Here is a 24,071-nt window from a genome sequence, read left to right on the forward strand (position 1 = left end):
TTTGTGATAGAATATTCATAAGTAATAATTAATAGGGAGTATAAAGACATTAACAACTAAATCAATGATGAGCAGACAACAGAGAAGGATTAAGTCCATACAGTTCCAAGAGAGATTATATGAATGACATAGCCTGACTTGAAGATATCCTCTGACAGGATTAAAAATACAGTGCAGTTGAAGTCAGACTGAGGCAACACAGATCTTAAAACCCTGAATCAAAGGACTTTGTTCTGGGCATCTTTAACTATGAAAGGTCTAATAGATGGAAGATGGAATCATGCAGATCAAAATCTGTAGCACCCTCACCTTCAGACCCGCTAATCCCTGAATCCCTGACATAGACATACAGACCTTTTTTCTTTTTTGTGGAAAAAAAATATTTAGTAAAAGTTAAAACATTAAATTGTCTGAGTGTGGGGGTAAAGTAAAATCTATTCACTGCTCATAATTGACTCGGCCGAATGGTGAAGACATAATTACTATTATCAAGCTTTCTGAATTAAACTGACAGTGTGTGTCACTTCTCCACTGACAAGTAAAGCAGGCAGTGCATGAAAGCAAACATGCCGTCTTTGTGCGCCAACGGGGAAAGGCAGCCATTAGCGACATAATGTAACGAGGTGAATTGATAGCATTTACTTGCCAGCAATATTTTAAATGACAATGAAAAGCAACATTTATTTAAACAGCCATATTCATACAATAGAGCAAAAACATTCAAGTTTGAGACTTTTGTTCAGGAAACGCCCTACACTTAAGTCTTTAAGACATGGGGACAAACCAGATGCTTTTGTTAATAAAATCTTACTCCAAACATAATTAAAGAAGTCTGAATCTCAAAGTTCAGGTCCACTTGTGGTTCCTAGAGTTTCAAAAAGTAGAAAGGGAGGTAGAGTCTTCAGCTATCAGGCTCCTCTCCCTCTCTCCGTCTTCTTGTGAGCGCCTCTGACCTAGATAGAGTGCTGTATATCTGACCTGCAGAGTTCCATCACCTACATCTGCTGTCGTGGCCCCATCAACCGGCCCAGTCCTCATGGCCTGGAGTGCTGTGTGTCAGAGCTGTGGAGCTCCAAACTACATCTGTTGTCATGGTCTCATTAACCTGCCCAGATGGATGAACAATTCTCCAACCTGCCTATGATTCCTCTTATACTCTCAAACTGTCACATAAGATCATCAGCTATATCTTGTATTATTAGATTCTACATGTTTCCTTCAGCTCGATGTATGTATCTATGACAAAAGTTTGTTTATCTTGTCTCTCCTGTTCTTCTTTTCTCTCTATCTTCCCTGTTTCTACCCGGCTGCCCTTTGGCAGATGGGTCCCTCCATATGTGCTAGGTTCTGCTCAAGGTTTCTTCCTGTTAAAAGGGAGTTTTTCCTTGCCGCCGTCACCCTCAGGCTTGCTGTGGAGATTTTTTGTAAAGCATCTTGTGACAGCTTGCATTGTTATTGACACTATATAAATAAATTGAATTGAACTGGATTGAATCAAACTATATATGGTATGGTAGAAGAAAGTAGGGAATGAGAATGCAGTGTTGCCAAAGATGGATAAACATTCACTGATCAGACACAACATTAAAACCAAAAACAGGTGAAGTGAATAACACTGACCATGTTGTGACAATACAATGTTGTGCTGTGAAACTTTTGGACCGGACATTCAAATGGTTGTCTCTTAGATAGGTACCACCCACCTAGAACAGACCAGGTCCCCCCACCCCATAGCAATGACACTTCTTGATGGTAGCAGCCTCCCCCGGCAGGCTGGAGCCTGACACAGGCACACACACAAAAATGGTTTAGGAACAACTAAAAAAATAGCACAAGGTGTTGATCAGTTTGGAATCTCATTCAGAAGCCAGGTCAAGTATCTGTGGGATGGACTAGAACAAGCATGATCCACACATCTCCCCCCTTCCCTCAACCAATGGGACCAAAAGGCCTCCATTATTTTGCCAGAGGTCTTCCGAAGCCTATGTTCATTCTCTGCTGAGTTTAAACTATTTTGGAGGCACAAGGGAGATCTGCACAATATTAAGAAGGTGGTCATAAGGTTATGCCTGAAAAAACATGGGGTAATGTTGCCTAGACCTAAAATGGTTGTCTTGTTGAGCAGCAGCGGTAGAAAAAGCATTATTCAGTCATTAAGTAAAAGAGTAGTGCCACACTATAAAAATGCTCAAGTGATTTTCTGCAGTCAAAGGTATGCATTGAAAATTCTACTCTAGCAATACAAAGGTCGATGACACTAGGTAGGACTCCCAGTTCAGGCTCTCCCAAGATGCCCCTGAGACAATCCTGCACACAAAAGTGGGACGCAAGATACTTGCAGGTAGTCCTTCCATGGAACACCATGGCCAAGTTGCTGGCATGGTGGAGGAGAATGTACATCAGTATCTGGAAGTCTCCCAGGATCTTAGCTCGGCCAAAGGGGTTGATGGCTAACCAATCAGAGAAAATAGTGATGGAGAAATGGCAGAAGAGGAGTTTAGTGATATAGAAACTCGAGGAGCTTGTGGAATATCAAGGCCTGAACTGGTGGCTATAAAAGAAGCAGAAGGTGATTCTGCGTTGGACCCTCCAGCACCCAGACTTGAAGGAAGAAGGCCGCCAACAGTGACAAGAGAGGGGATTTATAAATATGTGTACGTGTGCGTGCGGTATTACTGGATTATGGTAATTGGTGCTTAAATTTATGACGAGTGTTTTTCCTGTTGTCCCCGAACACCTGCGTTTCACCGCAGAGTTGAATAGATGTGCCATTTCACAGAGCACAGGGATAATCGCGAGCCCTGTATAATACAGAGTGCTTTATACGGTATGGCTGAAATCATTTTTTGGTTGTTTTTCCAATAGAATGCAGAGCTTCTGAATGCTGCATCACTGACCCCGCTGGATGTACAATAGCATCAGTATTCTTTTCATTCTGCTGCAGCAAATGTATTCTAACATTAACTGTTTTTTTTTCTTTTCAGATCAGGCTCAGTCTGCTTCCATCACATTCTATTCAGCAGTTACAGTTATAGCCATTATTTAAATCCGAGACTTTAATTCATTTGACTCATCAAGCTGTACAACAGGTAGCAAGACAACAAACAAATGGTTAGAATTGCATGACCAGTACGACATATTTGCGGAATCTTTTCTCCTAGGAATCGCACAATAAAAAGCACAGTCCAAACTGCAGCAGATTAAAGAGAAGCCCTTGAAATAAAGTGCCTCCGCACTCAGTTTCACTTTCCACTGGTGCCACAAGGCTGCAGGTGCACGAGGTAACGCCTAAGTGCACAGCAAATTTGACAGAGTGAGAAGGGGAAAAGGTGTATTAGGTGATGAAGTGCACCTGAAGAAGGCTCTTCCAGCAGTTTTTGACTGGCGCATTTACAGATCATAGTGAACCAGAGGCAATGTTTTCATAAATAATAAATAACATGTTTTACCTAAGCAGAAATACCTTTATGAAGCTATGCCTTCATTAAAGGTATTACTTGGCGTTTTATGAGCTGTTTGCTGATTACTCCTGAACTGTGAGTCCGATCTATTACTTCAGGCATTCTAACAACTTATTATGTTTAAACAAAAAGTAAATCTTTTCCCCCAAATCATTAAAACTCTTTGTTGCTTAACCGAATCTGAAAGCCCAGATTATCTGCCAAATCTGAGTGTATTACAGATCCACACTTAAACCTTATGATTTTAACAGGGTTCCCCCGATGTCAGTTTCTGTGAGCAGTGCAAACACAAGACTTCTAGGCCTTGAAATCTAGATGATTAAAGTGGATTTAGACATTGAGAGACATGTTTAGGAGACAGAGAGGCTGTCGTTAGACCACAATACACATCCAGTTTTTTGAAGCTAATATTACACCAAGACCAGAGGCGATTCAAGATTCTGTTGGGCCCTATGTCCATACATTTCACATTTGTCCGAATGTCTCTCCCCGAGATAAGGCTAGACTAGAGGCAATCAGTTTAATATTATTCAATAATCACCTAGGACAAATAAACATATTCTATTCTATTCTATTCTATTCTATTCTATTCTATTCTATTCTATTCTATTCTATCTCTGCTTAACTTACCACTGCCATGTAGTCTCAGACCAGCATTAGGGAAAGATGACAGATACACATTAACCTCTTCGTCCCTATGCCTCCTGTGTGAAAATGACATATAATAATAAAAGGATTATATCTTCACAACTCTAAGGGCTGTATGAATAATTTTGGTCACCTGTGACACAAATACCAGTGAGATAGCTATAAAAGTGTCAGAATAAAGATATATGAAAATTCACCTGGAACAAAGTAGGAAATTATTATTCCACATCATTACACATTATTTAGAGTAAAATCCCCTGATATGTGGTTTAAAAGCCCAGTTCAAATGAATTATTAATGTAAAATCTGATGAGTAACTGTGTAAAAGTAGATGGTAAAAAGGTGAATCTGAACAATTTTAGAGATATTTTAGCCCATTTATGTCCAAGCAGAATCACACATTATCCCATTTTAGCACCATATGTGCCATTTGACCTTTCTCAGTTACCAGTCTGAAAAACTAATTTTATTTCACTGATATATCACTAAATACAAATACGTAGTAAGCAGTTTTGACTCATTCACCCAGACTGTGTGTATAAGGAGGCCTTTGGAGGCCTCAAAAGAGAATATCTCGAGGACCAATTGGTCAGTTTTAATGACTGACACCTCTATTGACCAATCAAAGTCTATAGAATCAAAAGTCATGTCGAAATTTACTGTAGCAAACACCAATGACAATCCAGAGAGAAGTAAACACAAAGATTGCATATGGTCAGCGACCCTACACTCCAACCTAGAATCCTCTTCCTTTTCATGTAAACAAACGGGAGCACCATGATTAATTTCAAACAGACACAAAGTTATTAGCCAGCCAGTTATTAGCCAGCCAGCCATTAGCAGCGCTTTTTGGTGCTAGAGTATAACTTTTAATCACAAAAACAGCAAAGCTAAGACATACTTTATGTGAAATGGTATTTTCGCGACTCTTTGGCTTCTAGCTCTCTGAGTTTTTAGCCTTTGTATGGCTATCTTGAAGTGGTGAGGTTAGCAGAAGCACTAAATAAGACCACGCCCTATTTGTATTTTAGTCATGTTCCCAATCACAATTGCTTGGAGTTTTATTTGTGTTTCATTTAGGTGGCAATGCCTGATAGAGGCTTTTAGATGAGTTTCTCCCTGTCATTTTGTTGTATTACATGTTAAGAATGGTGCATGCTATCATGCATTTAGACCGTCTGTAGTACATGTATCTCACCTCAGCCCCTATATGGGGGCCGCTCAGGTCGAAGAGCAGGCAGGACATTTTATTGGTCGTTCTTACACACATTTCAATATCCCTTGACTGAATCCAGGTTTTATTAAAATAACCGGCCTAGATAAAGTCTTGAAAGAGTTAAGAACTCTCCACTGTTAATCAGCAGTCTAATTTTACTGGTCTGTGTTCACATCTTCTCAAGGTGTTTGGGTTTTCCACACATTTACTGTATCAGTAGTGCTTAAAAGGAAAGCTTCAGGCAAGGATGCTCCACTAAATTCAATACTTTTGCTCTCAGCAAACTCAGACCCTGACTGGGAGCCATAGTGAAAGGTGAAGGAGTTGTACTTAAATAGCACATGCACATTGCTGCCTTTGACGAAGACTTGAGAATTGCATTTTAAATCATCTTGACCCAGTTATTTGGAGGCTCTGCTCATTGCAATCGTACAGAACGGACAGGTCTGGAAAGTTGGAGTAAACAGCTTCTTCAAGCATGCGAAATGTGCACATCCATACCTTTAATTCAGTATTTTATCAAATCATTTCAGGGTTTTACCAAGGCAACTGACCTGTAACAAACTTCGAGCAAAACAAAAAATAAATTCATGTTTTCTCATAAATGTGATGGAAGGAGCTTAAAGAGGAAGAAGATGACAACAGGGACAGAATCCCTACCAATATTACTTTATCGCACATTACACGGCCACAACTTTATGGTAGTTTGTTTGGTAATAACATACACATTTATATCTCGCCGGGCAGCTTAACCTGCTTTGTATTGGCTTTAAAAATAGCACATGCTCAGTCCCCCGGGGCACACACCACGTTGGAAATGGTCCGTGTCTGTTGATGTTAGTAAAGCACACAGGCATCTGACTGAATGAATAAAGAGAATGAGTTAAAGCCATGTGCACTCTGCATTTTAAGTCTGGAAACAGCACACAGCATACGGTGGTGAAATGAGAAGGTGCTTCTCCTTGGTTAATGAACTGGCAATGATAATAGCGACTGAGTAAATGCTATTTATGGATTCCCGATGGTTACGTTTCGTGCTTCCAATCATGAAAGCTACTATCAAAGTGTCTAAATCTCTTGAACTGTGCGTTACAGAGCATTTCTGAAATATAGTCGTTTATAACCGTAAAGTTAACATTTCCAGTAGAAGGAGATTTTGCACTACAAGATGCAATCGTTTTTGTTTTTTTTTTCATTTTTTTTGTCAGTTATTTTGAAGCATATGAAACTGTGTATGCTGCATGCTGTTATTTGCTGTTTAGCAAGGAGGTAGGACCCAACAGTGTTGCCAGATATAGGATAATTATGATATTTATATGATAGGGCAAATATATGATAGTTTGCCGTCTACTGGCAATCAATAAATCAGCAGTTTCATTCAAATGGCCAAGTGTTCATGTTTATTCATTAGGTTATAGGCTAGATTTTTCTCAAGTAGGTTTAGTACGCACGAGAGATTGGGTCAAATACGATCATTTTAAAGCAATAGTATGATATTTCTTCATTTCCGATCTGGTGACAGGGACGCATATGCAAATACAAGAGGAGACGGGAGCAGAAAAGCAGAGATCTTGAAGAAATGTGACATGTGTTAGATGTTGAGACCCGCCCACCCAATTCTCCGCTACCACTCAGCTCAAGCTACCACCTGTCACTCAAAGTGGCAACGCTTTTAATTATGCAGAATTTTAAACCTTAATAAAAAATAAACAAATGAGTTAGAAAAAATTCACAATATTAAGGACCTTTTGAAGAATCAGTGATCACAAATGTAGATCATTATATACAATATGTTGTCTCTCAAATTACAAAATAAGATTGAGATCAACATTCTTGTACTGAGTTTTGTTTTTATATGCACAACATGATTGTGCTTTTTCATTTTATTAAATTTCTTGAATTTTTTTTATTTCCTTTTCACTGCTCTAATGAATTGTTTCTCCTAGTTTCAGTCAGTATTCATTTGCATGTGCAATATGCAGCTGTGGAATTACATGGTGGAAATGTACTGCCAGGAGTGTGATGCCGTGCTGCACCATGAAAGTGTGCAGTCTGGCTAAATTTACCAATCCAGGTAACAAAACGTATTATCAGACATTTCAATATGAAATGGGTAATCCTGAGTATTGTGTGCTCTCGGCTTTTCTCACCGAACAGGCAAATAAAGTACGGAGTGGAAAAAGAGATTTAGTTTGACTTGTAGCGGGATCACGCTGCTGCTGGAGAACAGTGACAAGTTCTGTAAGACGCTTCACAGAAGGGAAGCATTTTGAAATTGGTGGATGGATTTAAAAAAGTTATTTTGTGGCTTAATTTTGATGTAATACATTCAAAGGAAAAAAAAACAAACAAAAAAAAAAACAACAACCCCGTTTTTGTATTCCCAGGCTGACTTTTTTCACTTTGTTCTTTTCAACCCTGTCTCTAGTGTAATACCGGAGATAGGTTTGTGTTTGGTAGCTGAGACTTCTTAAGGGATTTCCAATTAAATGAGCTGTACAAGTACCTTTATAGTGTCACCGGTGGTGCGACACGCTGAATGGATCACGGTGAAAATGAGCACTATGTTCACCCTCCCCGATACAGTGATACAATTAAATGCCAACTGTGCCCTTCAGAATAAACCCATTCAAGAACTCTGTAACACTGTGTGAACAAAAAGTCAGCTTTTAAAGTCTCATAAAGATCCAATAACTTTTCTATTTAATTGTACATGACTTTGGCCATGTAGATTAACCTAACAAACTTCTCATTGTACGTTCTCCAATCAAAGTGCTTTTCTCTACATTTTCCTTTTTTGGTTATTGTTGTTACTCTATCACAAAATGTCTTCATTATTGCTTAACACCCCAGTAAACATGTTCTTAAAGTGCTGTAATGACTGCTATGTTTACTTACTTGCCTCTGTCTGGAGGTTAGTCATTGCTGCTGCTGGTGCATAATTAATGGGGTTAACCAAGGTTAACAAAGAAATGCCTGCACACTAAGATCCTGTACAGCCGACCTGTCAACTTGGAGAAGGCTCGCCAGCCGTGGTGACAGCTTTATTTCCATATGCATATGCAGCAGACTCTCAGAAAACACCCTGCATACAGAATAATACAAAGTGACTGTTATTAATTAAAAGTACCCATATGGATCAGAACTATAATCCCTAACCTGCAGCTGTGTGCCATTCAGCGGGTTCATTAGAAACTGAGGCACATTTCCATAGCAAACGGAAAAGTAATAACATTGTGCTATTGGTGATGCTGCGTATTCATTTGTTTCAGTCTAAGCAAATTGTTCAGGGCCTACAACAATGACGGGGTTTATTCAAAAGGCGCCTTGACAACTCGTTGAATCATGACAGCTACGCTTGTGCGGACTTGTGTGACTCAGAAATTGAATGCTGCAAACAATGCTAGCGGTGAATATGAGTGCCTTATAAAATGTGATGTTTCCAAAAGTTAAGCTGTGGTTGTGATACAATTGTCGACTTACGAGAAAGAGTCGCTCCGCTAATGCTGCAGAAAAACGGCCAGAGAGGAGTCTGAACAATGAGACTGGACAGTGTTGTTCTCTGGGCCACATGAAGTTGTTCCCAATCCAATACAAACGGTGTCAATGCCATCATTTCGTTTTGCTTTAACGTCACGGTTACCCTCCCCTGAGCTAATGGATGGATTGTGCAAGTTTTTTCATGTGCATGCGGGACCCACCATCACTCCTGTTTTAGTGCTGATGTCTCTGTGTGGTCTGTCTACACACAACAGGGCTTGAGTCATAAGTGGCGAGGAAATGGTGTGTTCTGGTAAAGCATATGTTTGGAGGAAGTGCAATGTTTACCGATCGCAACTGGCAGTTGTTTGAATTCAAAGGTCTCTGTCACCTAGAGTGACCACACACATGCGGGCAGAGCTAGCGGTTATTCTCACTGTTATTTCCCTTCAAGAAAAGATGAATAAATTCATGTCCACACTCCCACATCCCAAGATACTGTCTTGCAATTGTTCCTTTTTTCTTGATAACAGTTCTGGATGTGTACATGTTCACAGCTCTGAGGCCATCTACTATGTGTTTAGACAGGGTGGTGCTTTGACTTAAATGCCATCGCTGTGCTAATCATCCCAGAGTGAAGATTAAGGAGGTATAAATGTTAATCATGTTCATAGTTTAGCCTTTAGCTTCCTCACATTTCTAAGTAGCCCTAAACACGAAGTGCAGCAAAGGTTGATGAGGATGCCATATATTTTGCTGACGTTTAGTCAAGAACCAACGTATCTAAAATCATCTACATCTTCTACAACGTGACAAAAAGCCATAATATGCAGCATTATCACTGCTCCTGTTGGTGTCATTTATAGAGCATCCTCATTCAAAAGGACAATTCCTGTCGCCTGCAAGGATCGTGGATTACTAAATGTCCATTTAAACACAATCACAACACATTTACTGAAACTCTGCCTTCATAAACCTGATGCGTACCAAAAAGGGAAATCACTTCATAGGTATTGGTCAAAGCTCGGCATTGTGTGTCACTGCCTTCCATTATGTCATCACTAGACCATGACAAGAAAGACCCAAGTCACGCCATCGGGTCACATGGAGAAACGAGTCATTTTGATACCTATCTGAGCCTAAGTGTGACTTGCAATTCATCCAGCTTGATTGCTTTTCCTCAGCGTGGGGTAGTTTAGTTGGATCTGGAAACATTCACTCCTAAACATATTTATTTATTGATTTGTCCAAGGAAAACCAACCCCATAAGCAGCAAGAAGACATTTCTTTCATCTTTAGCATGTTTGTCAAGATATTTACAGCTGACGAAAAAAATGGACCATTATCTAGCCAACATTGGCACCTATATTGCCTAATTCTGTTTATAAAATAGATATAAATTGACATTTGTGATTTCATGTTTCTCTACCCTGCTTGGTCTTGGGAAAGACAAAATGCTGCTTGTTTTACATTTATACAATTCTACTTCCTGTATAAATTCTTGAGTGGTACGGTACATTAGTTCTCATCATATATACTAAACAGCTAAACATTAAAACCACTGATAGGAGAAGTAAAAAACACTGACCATCTTACAATACAATTGTATGGCAACATTCTGTTCCCAGGCACCACAGGACACCCTCAGAAGACCCATGTCCATTCTCTGATGAGTCGCAACTGTTTTGGAGGCGCAAGGGAGACCTACACAATATTAGGAAGGTGGTCATAATGTTATGCCTCATCAGTGTACATTACATTACAATAGCAGTGGTGGATGAACTCCAATAAATCAAATACGAAAAAAAAGTTTCTGCCCAAGTGTGGTTTATTTAAGAAAACAGTGCTTATTACACGACTGAACTGCGGTATTTAGCCCTAATTCTTTTTTTTTCCTTTTCTTTTTTACAACTCTAGTACAAGTCTATTCACATGACCCACCAAACAGAAACATACATTTTCATGTGGGCCTTGATTAATTACAAAATCTTCGAGTGTCTCCAAAAATAAAAAATACAGACTGATGACTGAGAGATAAATAGATAAATACACAAAACAACCGAATCAAACTCAGTCAATAAATAAATAATAACAATAAATAACATTCAAAAACATCTTTGGCCAAACTCGGGCCACCTCATTGTCCCCACAGAGTTGACGTTGGTCTCGTTAGACGCCTCGGCCAGCATGGGGTTCTAAGAAACATCACTGAACATGTGGCATGAAATAGCAAGTGAAAGAAGAATCATATTGAGGCACTTTAAAGGATGTTCGAGGAAACGGCAGCATTTCCGTGTGTTTGCGTATTCCCAGAGAGGAAACGAGATGTAAGACAAGAAACAACTTTCAATTGAAAGGAAACTGAGTGGCCGCTTTGCTCATCTAGTCACGTTACCGCATGTTCTCTCGTGTTTGTTTTTTTTGTACAATTTTGGGACTGAGCCTGGTAAAGTACCACATGAAATACAGTGAACAGTGCGCTTGAAGAGAATGGAAACAGATAACATGGAAGAAAGATAATGGTAAAACATAGTGTGTCACAATCGACCGAAAAAACACTGTTACATATTCGCTTTCGGAGTCTGTGAACGACATCAATGTGTGTTCTCTGTTGTTGTTGAGTCCGACTGAGATTCTGATTGTTCCCCAAAAATCCCTGCCAGTGTCTTAAAGCGGGGTCCCCAGTCACTGAGGTAATCATAGTCTTCCTCGAGGTCCATTGTGCGAGACTCAATAGAGCTAAGCGACTCGGCCACGGAGCCATTGCCCTCGTAAGCGTACGTGGCCAAGGAGTCGTAGGGCGGGGCTGAGTTGTCCGTGTCATGCTCCTCCAGTCGCTGGTTGATGAAGTCTCGGATGTCAGAGCTGTCCTGCGAGACAGGCAGCCTGGGACCTCTCTTCAGCTCAGGTTTGACGTCCCTGCGGTACAAGTTCTCTTTAACAACCTTGGGATTGCGAAGCGTGCCCATGTCAAACGCGTGTGTGTCCTCCTCCCCTCCTCCTTCGTCGTCGTAGTGGATCACGTTATCCCGGATGTCCTCTTTGGACGACATGAGGGTCTCCTTTTTCTTCTGCCGTCTCAAGCCCATGTAGAGGACGACAATAACTGAACAAATAAACACAATCACATGTTAGTGTACAGATCCAGACAGCTGCACCTCGAACACTTTTACCTGTGATGAACAGACAGTTGGGGGCATGGTCTTCAACAGGGTCTTCAACATTTTTCAGGTCAAAGACCCCCAGACTGATGGGAGAATAAGTAGAGACCTCCTACCTACTATACGTGTTCTATATTAAACTTGGCGTAGTACTATTTATAAATATACATTATTATCATCATTTTGCATTCAATGCTAAGCTATAGAAATAATACACTCGTTCAAATATTCATTTTTTTTTATAAATTTCAAACACGCAACGGTAGGGTGGAAATTCTAATTTACAGAACATAAAACATAGCGATCCATTTTGGCCTCAGTAGTTGGTTGATAATAATAATATTGCAGTGTACTTCTGAATAGGCTTTCAGCCAATTGTGGGGAACCTGACAGACTCAACGTGTGATATGCGGCCTCGTGATTGGCTCAGACGTGATAGGGCCTACTGTGTACAGGAAGGTTAGATTGACAGGGCTAGTGTGACGGTCTGTGGTACGGTGCGCTGTTTAGGCAGCTGCTTGATCTCTGAATAAGCAAAGTGTTGACTGAAAGATGACATCTTCTGCCTCCATTTATCCCTTTATGGTTTTGATGGATTTATGGTTTTTTGATTTGCAGCTCAAAAAATCTGGCAAGGTCGATCCATCTGTTGGTTGTTAAACTCTTCTCAACTTTTTATTGACTGAAATTGCTCTGGACATCACTATGGCGGTGAACCATCTGCTGGCAATGCCAAACATGTTATATTTAATATGACCTCTAAAAGTTTTTTGCTTTAGATGTTGGTTCATGACAAAACCAATGTTATGGTCACGTTGTCAGCAAGAATTCTGAGATATTTAAACATCAGGTTGGGTATGTAGGACGCCTAGCGACTGGTGAACCCTAAAGACCTTGAGGCTGTATAGTTGTTGAAGGACAGGGAAGGTGGAAGAGGTCAGAGCCCTTTTAGGATATCTAGGTTATTACAGGACGTTTACACAGAAAGGATAGCCAAGCTGTTTTTTGGGCTCGTAGAAAGCTCTACTGAGTGTGGTACACAATCCAACCCAGTCAGATCAAAGACCAAGCCGAGGGGTACAAATAATGGTCAGCCTTCTTCCAAAACACCTGTACTAGTACAGTAAAAGCTACCTCAATCATTTCAAAGTAGCCAGTCTAGCAATATTAGTTGTCAGACATCTGTCGGATGTGAGTCGTGCCACAACGTTGTAAATCATATCGTTGTTCATTATTGTGGCGACCATATTTGTTGCCGCAGGAACCATGTCGGTGTATTTAACAAACTGTAACAGATACTCCATGCTGTTCTGCCGGTAAGAGCACATTGAGAGAAGGTGTAAAACCTACTACACGAGCACGACTGTAGACCTCAGCGCTGTTCAGACATTTAGACTCTGCCTCATCCGTTGTTTCAATTACATAGTTAGTCTGGCGTCTCACTTACATAGTTATTAAAATAACAGTTATATGCAGCCTCAATTAAAAACAGTATTTCATTTCATTTTAGCCGTTTTTATCCAGATGCCTTGACATCTCCTTAGCTGTAATTCAGTGCCTTTGGGGATTTATTTATTCATTTATTTTTTTTTTGCTTTGGTGGCTTGTAATAGACAGCCAGCACATTGTCAAGGGTAAAACTGCACAGTTTATTGTTTTAGAACACAGCCCACCAGCAGTCGCTCGAGGGATTCTGCATATTTTAGACACTGTACTAACACCCGGTTATTTTCTTTTCCAACACACAGTGTTGCAGTAAATATCCTACTCTCCCTTCTTCCTGTCACTGCAATCTGTCTCTCTGTGTCTGTCTCCCCCTGTGTCCCATTCTCGGTCTGCTCGGTGAAATAATCCAGTAAAATATGTGTTTTCTTTTCTTTTTTTGCCCCTCTAGGTTTTTTAATATACGGTTGCATCTAGGAGGTAGAGTAATGGCCAGGATAAAACGGAAATCATTCAAATGAAAGAGTTCAATAAATACATTCAGAATGAAAAACACCCTAAGTAGGTCTCTTCCTTTCAGCCTCTCTGTATCTCACTTCCTTTCTGCCTTCCTGCACTCCCCAAGTGATTTTAATCTACCTTAACGTAGTGTGCCAGCTCCCCCCAGTGGCGCCTTTGCAGATTTTTAGACGGTCATTACAGGCCACGCTGGTTGAACGCGGCTTGTCATTAACTGCAGCCAATCCACAGCAATTTGGAAGAAATAGCAATGCAGATGAAAGTCTCAGCAGCGGGGTTGTTTAATTTACCTCATCGCTTCTGCTCACAGGACAACTGGGTCATCCTGACAAATCCTGCACAGAAACTTAGTGACTCTATGGAAATGTTCTCAGTGTGAGTTCTGATTTTCTCTGCCACTTCCCTTCCCGGGGACATCGTGACAGTTCAGCGTCACCCTCAGCCTTAGGGTTGAGTCGACTTGGAGCTTTGATGACAGTCTTCTCAGATGAGCCGAGCACACCGTCCAAGCTCCGCAGCTCTACGGCACACCACTGCAATCTACTGTGCGCTTTTATGTTCAATCACATATAGGACAAAGGAGCTCAAGACCATATTTCACATGAATACATTCATGAGGGTAATGAAAAGGGATTAATGACGAGACACTGTTGGAATTCGACAGTGGATTCTTCGTCGGGCCGTAAATTAGAAGGAGATAGAGAAGCGTAAATACACCTAAATTCAAAGGTCACGACTACCCTTGACATCCAGCGTAAAATGAGAACTTCTTTAACGACCGTCCACCTCAGAGTTACAACTCAGAATACGATGTCATAAACCTACATTCACGTCATGCAGACGAGTTCGGACAATAATAGTACAGAATTAAGGGGGGAGTTTTACAACCGTGACCTTGCGGGAAGTGTAAAGGCTTCAGGTTTGGAGGCGGCACACAGAGCAGCAAGATGGGATTTAGTTTATGGAGCCGAGCGCACCTCCCTCCAATCTTTAAAGTCGTATTGAATGGCAAAATTAATATGAGTGCTATAATTAATTGTGGTGTGATTTTAGCTCTGTGTATGTGGAACCAGGTACTGTCAGTAAAGGGATTTAGGTGTACACCAGCGCACATATTAATCTCTTCTTTTGTGATATTACAAGCCATGCACGGTCAAATAAATTGAGGCGTGAAGAGCTATTGCTAGGATCTAAAGAGACAATTATGGATTTTTTTTTTTCATTTCGGCAGAGAATCTCAAAAATGCATCACTGTAACTTTAGAAAACTCTAAAATGAACAATAATAAAGGCATAGTTGTACAACAGAAAAAGGTGAACAATTTCATAAAATGTCAACTCGTGTCTTTTTGAGGAGAGATGAGAAGACAAGATCGATGCCACTCTCCCTCTTGTCGCTACAAGCTTGCCAGGCAACCGGAGGAGATGCCAGGATCTCATCGCACGCAGCCAAGAAATAGTTGAGAATATAAAGTCCAACTCCTAAGACCTTTACGCTTATATGGATTAAGCAAATGAGACATGATGTGTCGTGTGTTCGTTTGGCAATGTTGGACTGAGTCGGGCTAGGAGTTTCCCCCATGCTGCCATGTTTTTATTGCTATTACTAAAGCAATAGCAGTATGTGAAAATGGTAAATAAATCATCTCAACTCATGCCAGACAGTACATATATTTCCCAAAATGGGGAATCTTTCACAAGTTTTGGAGCTGCCAAAGTGTAAATTCGATATTCAACCATTCAGTTTAGACACTGTCTGAGCCAAAAGACGTCAGATCTCACCTAGCAGGATGATGATACACAGAAGTATGGCAATCAAAGCTCCTGTGCTGAGACCCACAGGGAGAAAGATGGCCTCTGCGCTGCAAGTTAACAGGGAACCATCCGACTCACAGCCGCATACTCGGATGGTCAAGGTGCCTGTGCCGCTCTTGGGTGGGTAGCCATTATCTTCAATCAGCACCGGGAGGAAGTAGATCTCCTGCAGACGTCGTCTGAAGCCGCCCCGCTTAGTCACGATCCCGGCTGTATTATCTAGAAGACAAGCGAAAGGGGAGAATTTCGAAAGTCTCCATTGAAACCGCGGAGAAATCCTCAAAACAGACACTCAAAAGAATCTCTAAAATTTGCACGGAAATGCCCGAAGTACTGAAGCGCCGGCTTGTGCCTTGATCTGCACAGGTTAGAAAGTGTTCTGACCGAAGTAAAAAGAAAATATTCCCCCCGGTGGAACTTCACATCTATCAGACAATTCTGTCAGCCACATTATAAGTCTGGAGGTCCAAGTGTGAGAAAAAGTGAAACTTTTTCTATGTCTGTTATCTCTTCAAGCTTGATATCAGATCTTCTCCAAATACGCCTCCCTGAATGAAAAACTGCAACATATCAAAGGCTTCTCTTATCAAAGCGCTCCTCATTCTACACCACTTACTTTAAAAGCTGTAGGAGCCTAACCAAACCCACTACAGTATTCCTTGAAACACTGCAAAGCGTTTTCTGTCTGACTGAGTGGGAGCTATCGGTATCCGCTGTTGTTGATATTACTTTGTGCCAGCAGAAGCACTCTAGAGAAATGATACATTAAGAAATGATAGAGGACAGATTAAATGAATGAATGAATAAATAAATAAATAAATAAACACACAAAGGGAACAGCTTGGGAGGACAGCCGGAGGTGTAAAGATGGCGAGTTGAATACAGGTCGACAGTGCGTACAGGGGGAGAGGGAGCGTGTCAGGTTGAACCTGCACGGTTCTGTCTGCTACAGCTAGACTGTCTGACCCCTGTCAAGCCGGGTTTGTTCCACTGACGAAGCCTAGCACTTTTTCTTGACAGGAGGTCAGGCATTTTAACACACCTTGCATGTGGTGCACAACTGTGATTCGCTTTGCGGCCGCTCTCCCTCTCTCTCGCGGACCTGTCCGCAGTGCCCGTGTTGTTTGTATTTCCTGTCCTTGCCTATCAGATCTCACTCTGTGCATGGAGTGTGCGCTTCCGAGGCTCCTGGCTGGCGGGGAACTGCAAGGCAGTGTGTCCAAAAGGTAAAACTGGATCAGAAGTTCGAACCGGGGCCTTGTGAGCGGCGGCGAATGCATTAGTCTCCGTGGCCTCATCCTCCCATGGCCCACTTTTCATTACCTATCTTTTCTGGTTGAACTTCAAAGGGCTAGACCAGTGCACGCTGCAGAGTGTCATATGTGTCCTTATCATAAGGCTGGGTCTCGCTATGTGTATGTTATTTTTAGCACTGAGGCATTTTGCTCTTAGAAGCTTGGAGAAGCAAACCTTTCAACAAATAATTGACCTTTTTTCCCCCCAATTAGTCGCAGGCAGACACTGGAGACATTTGTTGCAATATGTGGCCCCTTAACTAAATTTTGCATCATTTTTTCCACTATGTTTTGGTGCTGCTGAAAAGAAAAGTAATTTATCATCTCCTCCATTCCTAAGAAACTTCATATTGTATTTGAGCGAAAAATAACACATTTCAGTGTGACCTTTTTTTCGGTATTTTAGGGAATTAAGATAAGACTGTAGTCTCAGACACATCATATAGCGCCATTGTAGGACTGTAAATACTTACTTCCGAAGTCCCGGATGGTGAAATTCTTGTTTTTGATATCTTCCTTTGGTGATCTGAAGGAGAACTGTTGTCCAGCAGTTGCCAGATCCTGGTCTTTTGCACTGAAGGTTTGAATGACCTGATGAAACAGAAAGTAAAAAAAAAACAAAATAAGATAAAACATTTACTTTTAAAGGGCATTTATTATCTATCTTAAACTTCCATTGTATGATTGTAACCTGTTCATCTAGAAACTCCCAGAAAACTGTGTGCGGATTTCCACAGTTGGAAGGTTAAAATTATTCAGCACTGAATGGTCTTCAGCTGACAACATGTCAGATCTGTCAGCGCTGAAACAAGGCGGTGAATGGTTCTCCCGGACTTCTGGACACACTCACTGAGCACTTGATTTAAGACTTGTTGAGATTTCGAGATCACCTCAACACATAGTATGATGGATTAAGTCTATTTACAACTGCTGGTTCTTGTTCAGTGGTCAAGAACAGAGACCAGCTGTTGTATATTGAACTTATATCACAGCACGTCCGCCGTAGTATAGAACAACACAGGTTTCAATCAATCCGACACCGTTTTTTTTTTTTTTTTTACTATTACACTAAGGGTTAGAACTCCTGGTTTCCACCCAGGTGGCCAGGGTTACACTCCCAGTATGGGGGGAACCCACTGTGGCGTACTGGTTAGAGAAGCAGTCTATGGCTATGGTGCCTTGAGCAAGCAACTAACCCAGATTGCTCCCTGGTTCCCAGCCCGCCCGCACACACTACTGAGTGCACACACTACTGTAGAAGAAAAATGGACTGGTCCAATGCAGATCACGCATGTGTGGAAAGAAATTTCCCCACGTGTGATCAATAACGTTTAATAAGGTTTTACTCAAACAGTCACTAGGCAACGAATTGCGATCTTGTCTGCACTTCCTCCTTCCTACACACAGTCCTGATTCAGCCGCCAATGTACCAGACTGCTGACAGATTTTACTTTCCTATGTTCCCCAAACGTCTCAGAGCTTTGCCCGGAACCGACGGATTGTCCTGCCAACCCAGCTGTGTAACCGGTCTGCTCTCCCTCACTCGCTGGACTTGACCAGCCGGAGACCCGGTGCCTCGGCCACGGATCCCCCGCACGTGGGAGCCACTAATCAGCCCCCCTGCCCTGTTATATCACCCCAAATATGTTGCTGTCTCTCCTCCCACCTCTCAACGTCTGAATCAAATTCCCTCCAGGGGAGTAAACCTGACACCAGGTGTGATGAGTGTTCCGTCGTCTTCCCCGCGGCAGATGTACAGTTCACACTATTGATTTCCGGCAAGCAAATTAGCATTGTGATGAATAAATCCAGCTCCAGCTAATAGTTGTTTTCATTAGTGTTTTTTCTATCGACCTTTTTCTGTCATTTATGTCAGAGATAATGGCTAATGGCCATCAACGTGTACCACAGCCCAAAGCAATATTTTTCCAGGTATCCTAGCGGGAGATCAGTTTGTCCATAAAAAAAAAAAAAAACAATATCTCATTGAAAAACTACTTTGTTTTCATGCCATGACATTCATCCCACATCCCCTGTCAAGGTCAGGGTGGGACCACCAGGAAATTATGTGAAAAAACAAAAAAAAGCTGCAATGTTTTCCCAGCTGCCAATGGGCAAGAGAGGACAGGCCAGGTCACCAGTCGTTTATAGAGCTAGCACAGAGGAGAAAACAGCTGCTCAATATTCAGTTCAATTTAGAACCTGGCATGTCTTTAGACCAGGGCCCCCAAACTGATTAAGTAGGTATCCCTACGTACTAAAAGTGTTCTACTGTATATTAAACTTAGCCTAGTGCTTTTTATAAATATATTATTATCATTATTATCATCTCTATTATCATTTTTCATTCAATACTAAGCTATTTAAATAACACTGGTTCAATTAGTCACTATTTTTATTTCACACCGTGCAACAGTAAGGAGGAAATTAAAAGTTAAAGGGAGCAAGCTGCACTGTTAGCTTTTCTTCTGCTATTATTGCAGCGTGTGTCTGAATAGGCTCTCGGCCAATTGCGGGGAACCTGACGGAGTCAGTGTGTGATATATGGCCTCATTGATAGGTGCGGGGCCTATTGTAGACAGGAGGCTTAGACTGACATGTCTAGTGTTGGCGCTCTGTGAAACGGTGCGCTGTTGAGACGGCTCCCGTATCGCTGAATGAGTGAAGTGCTGACTGAAAGTCACATCTTCTGTCTTCATTTATCCCTTTACTAAAATATGTTGGATGCGTGTTGATGTCTATTTAAAGAAATTTAAATTAAATAAATAAATAAATAAATGTCTAATCAACCAAATATTTTGCAATCCCCCTGCAGTACCTGCGCCGACGTCCTAGGCGTCACGGAAACATGCTTTAGAATATGGGGGGAAGCACCTGGACAGAAAACCCACCGAGGCATGGGGAGAACATGCACGCAGGACCCAGCCTGGCGACAGAAACGTTTCATTTGTCTGAAAACTAAATGTATTTGGTTCTCAGTTTATGGAAAAGCAACACTTCTACTTTTACGTTACTACTTTCACAAGTTAACACCACCAAACTGTTCCCACATAACACATGACAAATTACCACCCTGTGACCACCAACTTATTATCAGGTAAGGGACCAACAAATGCCTAACTTAGCTTTAACATAAAATAATTAAAATAGTAATATCAATGCCAATCTGACTGTATTAGCCCTGTGATAGAGAGGTGACCTGTCCAGGATGTACCTTGCCCAATGACCCATATAACCATGCAGGGATAGGCTCCAGTCCCCCATGACCTGGTTACAGAAAATGAATAAATGAATGAATACTTCCACCACTAATTTAGAGGAGTGGAAAGTCCTGCCCCCTTTCAGTGGGCCATCGCATGGACCTTATTTAGAAAAAAGTGTAACCTACTCTGTCTATCTTTACCATCGGCGTCTCTGAGTAGCTTGCAGACGGAGAAATGATGATGTCACATGTCTGTCAACTCTATGGAACTTTGTCGTAATTTCGATGACCACAACATCATATGCTGTTCATTGCAATTCATTGAATAATCCACACAAGATCAAAAACTTCTACCACACAAATGAAATTAAAATTCCTGAGCCAGGAAGCCTGCCCGAACTTCTGTATATAACATTTTTGAGGGCGAAAGTCCATCTGCTCCGATCCGACTTGATTATGTCAAGGCAAAGATCTGCCGAGGTCAGTCAAATAAATTCTGGGTTGTTGTCTGTCTCCATGGACAGAAGAGCAACTGAAATGTAATTAAGCACATCAGCTGAGAGAAGCTGAGTTGATTCGGTTTATGACAAAGTCGCTCTGAAATCCCAATGACATGCTACAAGACGAGTATTAGTATATATATTTTTGACGTGGTTCTTCAAATGTATTATCCCTGTCAGTGTAGAACCAGTGATTATGTTGAATGTTACTACATGGATTTCATAGCTGTAATGACAAAACCTCAGTAAGTGGTATCAGCTCATTCTCATTCTCATTTTCTATAACCACTCTAGAGTGTCACGGGGGTGCTGGTGCCTATCCCAGCTGTCATCGGGCAAGAGGCAGCGTACACCCTGGACAGTTTACCAGTCTAGTGGTATCATTTTTTTTTTTTTTTTAAAAAACAATAACATTTCCTACATTTTCTTGCCACATTAATTAGTATCTGTCATGTACCAAGCCTGCCTTTCCTGCACTCAAAAGTGTTTCCCGCCTCTTCACAATGACAAGTGCAGCCGCTGTTGCAGTAACTGCCTATTATTGGGCGCTATTGTATATGTTAAATGGCTTCAAGTGTATTCTGCTTTTGCACTCGACTGCCTTGTAGCTTAAGTGAGATAAGAGCGGCACCTAAATGCTGTCAATGTAAATGTAATTATTCCAGCATGACAAATGGGCTGGCATTTCAATTCAGCATCATGAAAAATAAAATAAAATAAATAAATAATAACACGTCCGATGGCAAGAACATGTCACAGCACTGATGTGCATCTTATACAAGTAATATGTAGAGCACTGCGGTAGGAAATAACTTGTTTTATGTTTCCTTTGTGGTTGAGTTTTCCTATTTCACACTTGACCAGTTGACTCAGAGTACAGGGAAATTATGAAACCGTTCTGTATAAGTTTGACAAAACCCTGATCTTTCTGTATTTACAGAGGCTTAAAGGCCACTATCCTCCCTGCTCTTCGCACACATTTACATGAAAATAACCAACCGCTTCTCTTGCTTGGATTCATCCTGGCTGCAGACTAATTTCAATCAGAGGTTGCACCACAGGGTGAGGCACTCCAAAACAAGCGGCTTGCATGTTTTTTTTTGTTGTTTTTTTTTTTTTTTTTTTTCCAGCCCTGCGAGTGCGGATAATCATCCGGGGAAACATGTGTGATGGATTTTTACAAGAGAGGATCTGCAATTCTTTATCATCCACCAGCTGCGTGCGGCACCTGGTGGAATCATGCTGTGGCAACCCAGCGGGGAAGTGTATATTCTGGAATGGAGGGCAAGGGAAGAAGAAGAAGAAGAAGAAGAGGTAGAAAGGAGTGAATTAAACTAAGGGAATAAAAAGATCTTTGGAAGAGGAGATAAGATGCTGCATTTTAGAGAACATATTGCATGACGGCTAGGTTACAGCTCGAATATAAAGCTTTCTTTTTTCTTTTTTACACAATAGGTTGCATAACCATTGTAATTTTCTGCACTGTAGACAAGGTTCTGCGCCGACTAACTGTCTAGTCGACTTAACTGCTAGTCACCGGTCACAAGACGCCAGCAAACTAGCAGCGGTTCATCAAGTAGGTGGAAATACTTCACTAAAGATGAAACCCATTCTCACGTGACACACAGAATATCTAAGTTAGTCTTGAACTGTTCAGTTTAAATTCACTTGTGTTGCGTTCTATTAGTTGACTTTTTTTTTCCCAGGGTAATTTATACCACTGCGCAGGGCTACGCCAGAGCCTTACGCATGCTTTGGCTCACTCTGTAAAAACCCAGACGCTGTGTCTTTTTTGCTAGTCGGGTCCATTTTGGTTTCCACTTCCTGCTGCACTTTCAACAATGGCGGCTGAAACTTCCGCTGAAAGTTCACACACATTCTCAAGCCTCAGTAACCTTGGTGTGAAGTCTCCATGGCTTATTTCGTATGAAACGCTACAATATGTATTCAGATCAAGAACACAGATTTCACTGTCATTACTTTCTACTGTGTTTTTTATGTGTGACCTCATCGAATAGTCAACATCAGAATCAGAATCAGAATTACTTTATTGATCCCAAGGGGAACTTACTTTTCATTTCGTCCTACTCAAAGTATACTAGTGTTCAGGACAAAGAGCAATGTAGGGAATAAGAAGGTAATAAGAATTAGAAAAAATAGGCATTGGTGTGACAAATATAAGAAATATATATAAAATATGTACAAGTGAAGTATAAATGAACTGTGTTCCGAGTTGTTGCTCTGTAATAACATTAAATATAATCTTTTGCACGTGGTGAATCCAGAGTCGAATAAATTTATAAGGAAATATGTACAAGAACATGTAAAGAAAGAATCGAGCTTTTCAAGTCACATAATTAGTTATGTCTGTTGTGGATTTTTCCACTTCAAATTTCTTAAAATTCCTTCTCTCTGAGTGGAGATTCAAACAATTAAGAGAACTGCTGCCTGATACCAGCATCAAAGTGTCATGCACTAGCCTTGATGGCAGAAAACATGGCACATTCACATGCCAGGGAAGACGAAGGAAGTGAAGCCTTCAAAGGGAGTGCAGAGACGTTGTTTTGATTGCAGCAACAGGCCCGAGGAGCGGCGAGACATCCTCAATGTGATGAGGCGTCTGCAGCGATTTGATAGACTGCCAGAGAAGCTGTTCCTTCACAACGCTAACTGCATATAGATGCTGGTTAATGGGCTAATTTACAAGCGCAGGTGGTTTACAATGCGCACAGACGAAGTCTCCAGTGCATCTCGAATATATCATCTGTAATGTACTCTCGGAGCCTGATATGCAAAGGCGTCAATGTGGAAGCTAAATGTGTATAGCTGTATGGTGCTCCAAATAGGAGATAAAAGTCAATTTAATCTCCAGAAATTCAGAGTGTATTTCTGCTCCACACTTTGCCTGCATTAATAGAAATCCACACCTTTCAGACTCAATTTAACACCTTCAGATAGTTTCCATCGACCACCTTAAAGCCATGTCAGGCTCTGCGGGAGGTTCCAATGAGCCGATGTCATCTCAGTGAAAACTCTCCTTAAATGTAGATGTGGTTGATGTCATGAGCAGTCGACAGTAACCGTGAACGTACCTGTCCGGCTTTGGCATTTTCACAGACAAAGGTCTCATAAGGACTGGCAAGTTCAGGGGGGAACTCGTTGATGTCCAGCACGTGAACAGTGACGGCCACCCGGCTGGTCAGAACTGGACTGTCTGGGGGAGAGAGAAGCACAACATGACTGCATGCAGGTAAAAAGACTTTTTTTTTGTCGGTGTTGTTGCTCACAGCGCTGACACCATGTGGACAGCTGAGGTACTGCAATCTTATGAC

At 41.3% G+C, this 24,071-nt stretch overlaps 1 protein-coding gene across 1 annotated transcript in view; it reads right to left on the minus strand.

The window, feature by feature from the left end:
- Nucleotides 1-10,615: 10,615 nt before the first annotated feature.
- Nucleotides 10,616-24,071, minus strand: part of LOC124995598 (cadherin-12-like) — a 97,326-nt gene continuing 83,870 nt past the window's right edge. Inside the window, exons 9-12 of the mRNA XM_047568095.1 lie at nt 23,832-23,953; nt 17,511-17,628; nt 15,710-15,961; nt 10,616-11,911 (exon numbers count right to left, since the gene is read on the minus strand). Of these exons, the coding sequence (XP_047424051.1) occupies nt 11,400-11,911; nt 15,710-15,961; nt 17,511-17,628; nt 23,832-23,953 (1,004 nt within the window). The 3' untranslated portion in view covers nt 10,616-11,399. The remainder of the gene's footprint in view (nt 11,912-15,709; nt 15,962-17,510; nt 17,629-23,831; nt 23,954-24,071) is intronic.

The sequence above is a fragment of the Mugil cephalus genome, chromosome 18 (genome assembly GCF_022458985.1).
Source record: "Mugil cephalus isolate CIBA_MC_2020 chromosome 18, CIBA_Mcephalus_1.1, whole genome shotgun sequence".
NCBI classification, from domain to species: domain Eukaryota; kingdom Metazoa; phylum Chordata; class Actinopteri; order Mugiliformes; family Mugilidae; genus Mugil; species Mugil cephalus.